This window comes from Myotis yumanensis, unplaced genomic scaffold (assembly GCF_028538775.1).
Source record: "Myotis yumanensis isolate MYYU_CA2020_CCGP unplaced genomic scaffold, mMyoYum1.0.hap1 SCAF_10, whole genome shotgun sequence".
NCBI classification, from domain to species: Eukaryota; Metazoa; Chordata; class Mammalia; order Chiroptera; family Vespertilionidae; genus Myotis; species Myotis yumanensis.
This window is the reverse complement of record NW_027223761.1, coordinates 2,530,183-2,537,949: the sequence shown is the minus strand read 5'-3', so window position 1 is coordinate 2,537,949 and position 7,767 is coordinate 2,530,183. Positions and strand designations below refer to the sequence as shown.

General features: G+C 66.2%; 1 protein-coding gene across 2 annotated transcripts; it reads left to right on the top strand.

Annotated features, from left to right (window-relative positions):
- The first annotated feature begins 288 nt into the window (after positions 1-288).
- On the top strand, positions 289-7,476 carry SAXO4 (stabilizer of axonemal microtubules 4). 2 transcript variants are annotated; one of them, XM_070426365.1, is made up of 14 exons: positions 289-368; positions 1,119-1,255; positions 1,647-1,764; positions 2,007-2,160; positions 3,035-3,160; positions 3,767-3,830; positions 4,271-4,383; positions 4,763-4,822; positions 4,936-5,022; positions 5,309-5,422; positions 5,504-5,598; positions 6,452-6,616; positions 7,145-7,226; positions 7,399-7,476. In XM_070426365.1, the coding sequence occupies exons 2-13, from the start codon at positions 1,147-1,149 to the stop codon at positions 7,212-7,214; spliced, it is 1,275 nt and encodes a 424-aa protein (XP_070282466.1). In that variant the 5' UTR covers positions 289-368; positions 1,119-1,146; the 3' UTR covers positions 7,215-7,226; positions 7,399-7,476. The 2 variants fall into 2 exon arrangements, with proteins under 2 accessions (XP_070282466.1, XP_070282467.1); XM_070426366.1 differs by lacking the exon at positions 4,763-4,822.
- Positions 7,477-7,767: the final 291 nt, after the last annotated feature.

The following is a 7,767-nucleotide window of genomic DNA, read 5'->3' as shown; positions in this document are numbered from 1 at the left end:
GTCTGCTGAGAAGTGGGTACTCAATAAATGGAAGTGATTGCTCTGGATTATCTTTTATTTCGCGTCACTCAGAGCACAGCTCTGCTGGGCCCTGGCAGGCGGAGGCCGGCGATGGGGGAGGCCGCAGAGGCAGGCTCTGGCCTGGACAACTCCTGGCACCCTGCCCCCTCCGGCCAGGTCAGCCCCTCACAGGGCCCTGGCCTTAGAACGGCTTCAGAGGCGTGGGACGCTGTTGCTAGGCGCCGGTTGCTAGGCAACCACTGTTACTCCTGGCCTGGCCACCTCCCTGAGGGCCCAGGATTCTCTGGAGCAGCTCCTGCCTCCTGTCGCTCGCCTCTCGCAGACCTCACAGCCATTGCGGAGGGCAGGTGAGGGTGGGGCCAGCTGCGGTTGGGCAGAGCCAACTTCTGGCGGGAGGTGGGCGAGGCCCCAGGCGTGGAGGGAGAGACAAGGCCCCCGGGGGCTGGGAGTGGGCGTCCAGCTGAAGTAGCTGGGAGTTCCCACCGGCCAGAGGCTGGCCGTCGGTCCCCAGAGGACAGCGTGTGGGGTTAGACCAGTGATGGCGAAGCTTTTGAGCTCGGCGTGTCAGCGTTTGGAAAAACCCTAACTTCACTCTGGTGCCGTGTCACATATAGAAATTTTTTGATATTTGCAACCATAGTAAAACAAAGACTTACATTTTTGATATTTATTTTATATATTTAAATGCCATTTAACAAAGAAAAGTCAACCAATAAAATGAGTTCGCGTGTCAGAGGTGACATAGGTTCGCCATCACTGGGTTAGGATCAGGACGGGCAGGAGTCAGGTGCCCTGTGCCCAGGTCCTGGCTCTACCATCGACGATGAGCTAAGCCTTCATCACTTGCAACCTCAGTTTCCCCGGCTGTAAACGGGAGTCCACACCAAGGTGTGGGGAAGTGAACTGAGACCCAGTACCCGAGACACATGCTGACAATGACGGGTCCTTCCTGCAGTGCGAGGTGTGGGTGGTGGACACAGGCAGGCCTGGGGAGGGGCCCGCCGGGTGGGGTTCCATCACCTCCTCTGTGGTCTCCGTGGCCGGAGCCGGGGCCCTTGGGCTGCTGGACCCCCAGGCTCTCTGTGTTTCCTTCCTAGGCCCCCGGGGGCCCTGCCCCACAGCACGATGACGGGGAAAATCCCCCTGGGGGTTGCCTCCCCTTACGTGAAGACGAGTTCAGGGGGCTGCGCGGACCCCATGAAATTCTACGCCACCACCTACTGCACAGCCTACGGTGAGGGCGCCTTTGTGCAGGAGCCCCCCAGGACACAGGAGGATGGGGGAGGCCTCCTGTGGGAGAGAAGCAGCCCCACCCCCCGGCCTGTCACACAGAGTGACCGCAGCCCCCCGAGCCCCGCAGGGACCGTGTTCACACGTGTGCTGTCCGCAGGCCCGCCCCGTAGCCCCTGCCCAGGACCCATCCTGTGACGCTGCCACACTGACCTGGGCCCTCAGCCAGAGTCCCAGAGGGCCAGGCCTTTCCTGTCCCACAGGTTCCTGCCCTGGCTGTGCCTTCTCCATCACGGGGCCCCTGGGCCCTGCGGGGAGCTGGCCCTGCCTGGGAAGCCCCGCCCTCTGTGCTCCCTACCTGCTGACCTGGGTCCTGCCCCCCACCCCCCCCACAGGCCGGGAGGAGTTCAAGCCCCGCATGGGCAGTCATAAAGGCACCGGCTACACATCGAATTACCGGCCTGCGGTCTCATACCAAGCCGGTCTCCATGCTCCCGACAATCCAGCCATGGGGTACGGTCTGTACACCCGCTTCGCAGCCCCTGCCCTGCTGGGCCTCAGCTCTCACGGACAAGCACGCACAGGGACCCTGAGCCTTGCCTGCCTGGGTCGGGGGCTCTGGGGGGCTCAGGGCCTGGCTCCTAAGGACCCGGGGCCCAAAGGACTTCTGAGGCATCCTGGGGGCTGGAGGGGGGCGGAGAGCTGCTGGAGAGAAGCACCCCAGGCCCCGGGGTGATAGCTCCTGCTGCCCTCAGGGAACAAGTCCGGGACAGCTTCCAGACCGTCACCAGCCAGAGTTACCGCCCCCTGGAGATGCCCGACGGCAAGTGCCCGCTGCCCGGTAGTTTGTACCAGACCAGCTCTGGCTACTCCCTGGAGAAGGCCAGCACGGCACCCACCTCCAAGGAGGTCAGTGCTGGGCCAGGGCCGGGTCGGGGGGGAGCTGAGATGGGGTGGAAGCGGGGCTGGGCCGGAGAGAGTGGGATTCCTCCAGCGGGCAGGGCTGCCCTGCTAGGCACTGGTCCAGGCTGAGATGTCTGGGCACGAGGGAGCCGTTGTGGCTCCACTTTCATCCCCACACCCTTCTCCAGTCCCACGCCCAGCCCCATCCCCAGGATCTCCAGCATCCCCTCCCCGTCTCCGGGCCCACACCACCGTGCTCACCATCGCTGTCACTCCCCCGTCTTCCTTCCTGTCTTTGTGGCGGCCACCATTCCCATCATCACCATCACCTCTGGGTACCCACCCACCCACTCCCGTATTCGTTCCGCCACTGTCTTGGCCATCTCTTCCATGGCCGAAGGTGATAAGTGCTGGGGAAACTACAACAGGGACGAGGCAGGGGGTGAAGCAGAAGTGAAGGGGCTGCCCCTGCAAACCAGGTCAGAAAAGGTTGCTATGGAGACATGAGACAAAGAGGTGAGGGAGGTGAGTGTTCCGCTCAACCGCAGCAATGTGAGGGAGGAGCGTCCCAGGCCCTGCGGACAGCAAGTGCAAAGGCCCTGGGGCCCGGGTGGGGGGGTGTCTGGGGTGAGGAGGGACAGCAAGGAGGCAGGGACTGGAGAGGAGTAGGGGGGCCGAGGGCCTTGTGGGCTGCTGTCTGGACGTGGGCTTCTACTCCCAGGGCGGCGAGTACTGCAGGGCTCTGAGCAGAGGGGTAGGACCCGCCCTCATTGTACAGGGACCCCGGAGACCCTGGGAGTCCAGGGCAGAATCAGGGTCAGGAAGTGACTGCCACGCCCTCACCAGGCGGGCGATTGGTTTCTCCCCCTTCTCCCCCCAGGTCAGGAAAGTGCATTTTGACACCCAGGACTACGGGCCGCAGGCCATCACCGGGCTGGAGCCCAAGCACGTGCCCCTGCTCCAGCAGCAGAACAAGGGCTCGGTGGAGTGGGAGAATGCCAGACACGTGAGTGGGAGACCCCAAGGCGGGCTGCGGGCTGGGCAGGGGGCCGACCCGCCTCCTCCCGCTCCTCCTCCTCCCTCTGCACTGACTCCCCCAAGGAGCCCACTACACGCGGGCTCGGGGCACCGAAAAGCAACAACAAAAACAAAAATGGGCGAGCAAAGGACTTGAGTCCCAAGACGGCATCCAGGCGGTCCTTCTGCGAGTCTTGGGGTTTAACACGGGCTCCCTGCTCCCCTCCTCACCCAGGCGCCTCGGATCCAGGCCCTGAGTTGTGACGTGGACTCCCCTTCTCTCGCTTCCGTCTCTCTCCTCTCTTCGGGCCCCTTCCGGTCTGGGCCCCTCCTGGGGGCTCCGGGCCCCGCTGCTCATCCCTAGGAGCCCGTGTGGGGTGGGAGGTGGTTTTCGTGGTCGCGGGGAGCTGTGCTCTCGTGAATTCTGGCACTGGGAGGCCTGGTCGGAGAGGAGCTCGTGTCCGGGTGTCGGACTGGCCCTCACTGCTCAGGACACGGCACACAAGTCTGCTCAGAGCAGATTCCCGGAGCTGCCCGCCCCCAGCCGCCCCCTGGGCTCGGCCACCTGTGTCCCCATCCCCCGCCTCTGTTCCAGGGCCCTCGCTTCATGACTTCCGAGTATAATTCCAAGTATCTCAAGGAGCCCTCAACCCAGCCAGGTGGGCACTTGTCTCAGCTCAGAGCGCCTTCCACTGCGCCTCCCTACCCCGACCCCAGGACAGGCCCAGGAGCGCCCCTGGGGGACGGGAGCCGGCACAGCACCAGGAAGGCACGGGGGGGCGGGGGGGGGGGGGGGGAGAAGGACATTCAGGCAGTTGGGGGAACCGTCTCCCCGGGGTGACCTCAGTGCCTTAGGCTCGCCAAACCCCCAAGGACAGCTGTCACCTTACAGGGCTGGTCGAGCACCCCAGCCACCCCTGGCCTGTGGGCCCGGCCCTTCCCCTGCCCTCCCTCCTTCTCGGCCCCGGATGCTGGTTTCCTCCTGGCGCCCAGGATCCAGGGGGTTCCGCTCGGTCCCTGCCCGCCCGGCCTCTGAGCCCCTGGAGGCCCGGTGGGCGGGCGGGGCAGGTAGCCGGGGGCACAGGGCGGCCTTTTGCAGATCTCCTGCAGAAGAAGTCCATCGGGGCCAAGGAGGAGAGCGGCTTCACCGAGGCGTCCTCCAAGAACCCCATCGCCTTCCAGGCGCCCTCCCAGGCGCTCCCTGGGGACCCGGTAAGTGGGGCTGGGCCCCCCTGGAGTCGCAGGGAGACGGAAGCCCTCCGGCCTGGGAATCCCTGGGTTTGTTTATATGTGAGCTGCAGAACCTGTTCAAACGCAAGCTGAAAGAGCGCTTGTAAAAACGACTCCTTCGGCCTAGTACCCCCACTTTATGGGCGGGAAGACTGAGGTCTGAGGAGGAGGAGCCGCAGAGCCAACCGAGGTCACTCAGCACCGACAGGCCCCCTGCCTGCTGGTGTCACTCAGCGCCGGCCGCCTCTCAGTCCCCCACACCCGTCCCTTCCCTGTTACCCCAGTCACCCCATTCGTGCTGAGCCCTGCAGGGGCCGCTGCCTCTGGGGCTCACTGACGCTGCTCTGCGGCCTCTTTCCAGGCCCTCCTTCCAGGCCGGAGCACCAGCAAGGCGGACTTTCTCCCCATGACCCACCTGCATGTGAGCGGGCGGGGAGGGATGCCTGTCCCCACAGGCTGGGGTGCTGGGGGCAGTTAGCACAGAGGGCGGAGGCCTGCTCCCGCCTCCAGCGGCCGCTCTGTCTGTCGCTTTAGGGGGATGAGCTCCTGCCCCAGGTGGCCCGATGCTCCGAGCGGGAGACTGGCTTCAGCCGCGTGAACGAGAGGATTCTGGGCTCCCGGGTTAGCAGCTGGGCTCCCTGGGAGAAGGTGCGGGGAGGGGGGGGCGGGGAGATGGGGATGGGTTCTGGGCCGGGGCTGGCCCTGAGGGGTGGGGAGATCAGCGTATTTGAGCCCCTGGGGAGGGTGAAGGCCTAGGCGCTGGGAAGGGAGGGTGTGTTGGAACCGGAGGAGTGTGGCTGGAGGGGACGGACGGACCAGTGGTGGGTCCGGGGCAGGTGGCGGCTGCCCGCCTCTGCCTGACCTCCCTCCATCCTGGCTGCCTCCGCCTGTGCTCTGTCCCCTGCAGGTGCCCCCTCCCAGCCCGGAGCGCAGCAGTTTGACCCACTGGCAATTCCAGCACCCCCAGCGGGTGCAACAGACAAATGTCTCCCTGCTGGGCCGGGAGACGGTGGGGAACAAGGTGAGGCCTGGGGTACCCCAGCCCCACCGCCAAGCCCTGCCCGCTCCTGACCTGACAGCCCCTCTCCCCCCTTTTCGGCAGGAGCCCACGGGGTACATCCTGAACAACCCCAGCTACGTCCGGAGCCCCTACGAGCCTGGCCTGGATAATCCCTACCTGACCTCCTACAGCCAGGGGTGAGCCCCTCCCTGCCCACACCTGGGCTGTGAAGCTGGCCCTTCAGACGGGGGGGCCAGGCCGGGCCCAATGATGAGCTCAGCCTGGGAGGAGGCTCAACACCAGGGCGGCCATGGGCTGTGGGAGCCAGGACTCCTGTTGGAGAGGGCTGGGCGGGGGGGGGCTGCAGAGGTGGGGGGGTGCAGAGGTGGGAGGGCTCCAGAAGTGGGGGGGCTGCAGAGGTGGGGGGCTGCAGAGGTGGGTGGGGGGGCTGCAGAGATGGGGGCGGGGGGGCTGCAGAGATGGGGGCGGGGGGGGCTGCAGAGGTGGGGGGGTGCAGAGGTGGGAGGGCTCCAGAAGTGGGGGGGCTGCAGAGGTGGGGGGCTGCAGAGGTGGGTGGGGGGGCTGCAGAGATGGGGGCGGGGGGCTGCAGAGATGGGGGCGGGGGGGCTGCAGAGGTGGGGGGGTGCAGAGGTGGGAGGGCTCCAGAAGTGGGGGGGCTGCAGAGGTGGGGGGCTGCAGAGGTGGGTGGGGGGGCTGCAGAGATGGGGGCGGGGGGGCTGCAGAGGTGGGGGGGTGCAGAGGTGGGAGGGCTCCAGAAGTGGGGGGGCTGCAGAGATGGGGGCAGGGGGCTGCAGAGATGGGGCAGGGGGGCTGCAGAGATGGGGCGGGGAGCTGCAGAGATGGGGGCAGGGGGCTGCAGAGATGGGGGCAGGGGGCTGCAGAGATGGGGGCAGGGGGCTGCAGAGATGGGGGCGGGGAGCTGCAGAGATGGGGGCAGGGGGCTGCAGAGATGGGGGCGGGGGGCTGCAGAGATGGGGGGCTGCAGAGGGGGGCAGAGAGGCTGCCGCCACAGCCCCTTCTGTGCCGCAGGTACTTCGAGAACATCCCGAAGGGTCTAGACCGGGAAGGCTGGACTGCGGGGGGCCTCCAGCCGCAGAAACCTGGAGGCTATGCCCTCACCCAGCCGGTCACACGCATGGAGGCCATCCCCACCCCCACGGAGAGCCTGAGGCACATGCATCCCCACGTGGGAAGGTAGCAGGCCCGCCCGCCCGCCCGCCCTCCCTCCGCTCCAGCCCGCCCCTGGCTGCTCCGGGCCTCTCCTCTCTCCTTCCATCTGTCCGTCCTTCTGAGAGGCCCCTTTCCTCATTTCCTCCCTCTGGCTCGTTCATCGCTTCTCCCGCCCACACACTCCCTCCCCTCCCCAGTGACCAGAGGCTGTCCTGCCCCTGCTCCCTCCGGGATGTGGGGGATGTGGGGGGGGAGGGGGGGCAGCAGGAGGGGACACACAACTGAATGGACTGTGGTTAAGCCTCACTCTGACGCCTTTTGGCCCAGTTCCTCACAAATGGCATTTATACCAACAACCACCTGAGCTGATGGGTTAGGGTTAGGGTTAGGGTTAGGGTTAGGGCTAGGGTTTTAGGGTTTTAGGGTTAGGGTTAGGCAAGGCCGCCTGTGGCCTGGCTGCTCAGGCTGAGCGCTGGCCCCTCGGGAGGTGCAGGTGGAAGCAAAGGCCGGCTCGCTGCCCACCCCCCCCTCTGGTCCCCTTCCTCCCTGCAGAACCCTGATCTCCACGGACCCCTTCTACCGGCCCCCACCGCACTGCGGCCGCTTCAACACACCCCACTGAGCCGAGGCCTGGGTAAGGGTTGGGGGACCCTCGTGCAGCTGCTCCCATGTGGGGGTTGCTGTTGAGGGCCAAGCCCTGAGTCGGGAAGCCCTGCCTGGGGGCCCCAGCCCCAGAGTAGGGGGTGGGTGAGTGCCCAGAACCACCCAGAGCCCCTCAGGCCTCGTCTCCGTTCCCCACACCACAGGTTCGCCGAGCCAATGGGGCAGGAGCCGGCTGCTGTCCCTGTCCCCACCCCAGAGGCCCTGGGACCCCCCCCCCCCCCCCCGTTACTTTCCTAATGAAATAAAGAGCAGCAAAGCAGAGCCGTGTCCATCACTGTGGGGGGCGGGCGGGGCTGGGAAAGGGAGGGGGGCCGGCTGGGGGCGAGGGCCAGATGAACGTCAGGGAGGCCCAGCTGGACTCACCGTGACCCTGAGGACGAAGCACTTCACTCTTGAGACTCCGTTTCCTCTCCCATCAGGGGGTCTCCTGGGCTGTGCTAGGTGCTCAGGCAGGTGGGCGGGAGAGGAGGCAGAGCTGGGGTGCTGAGAGGCCTCGATACCTGGTCTATCGC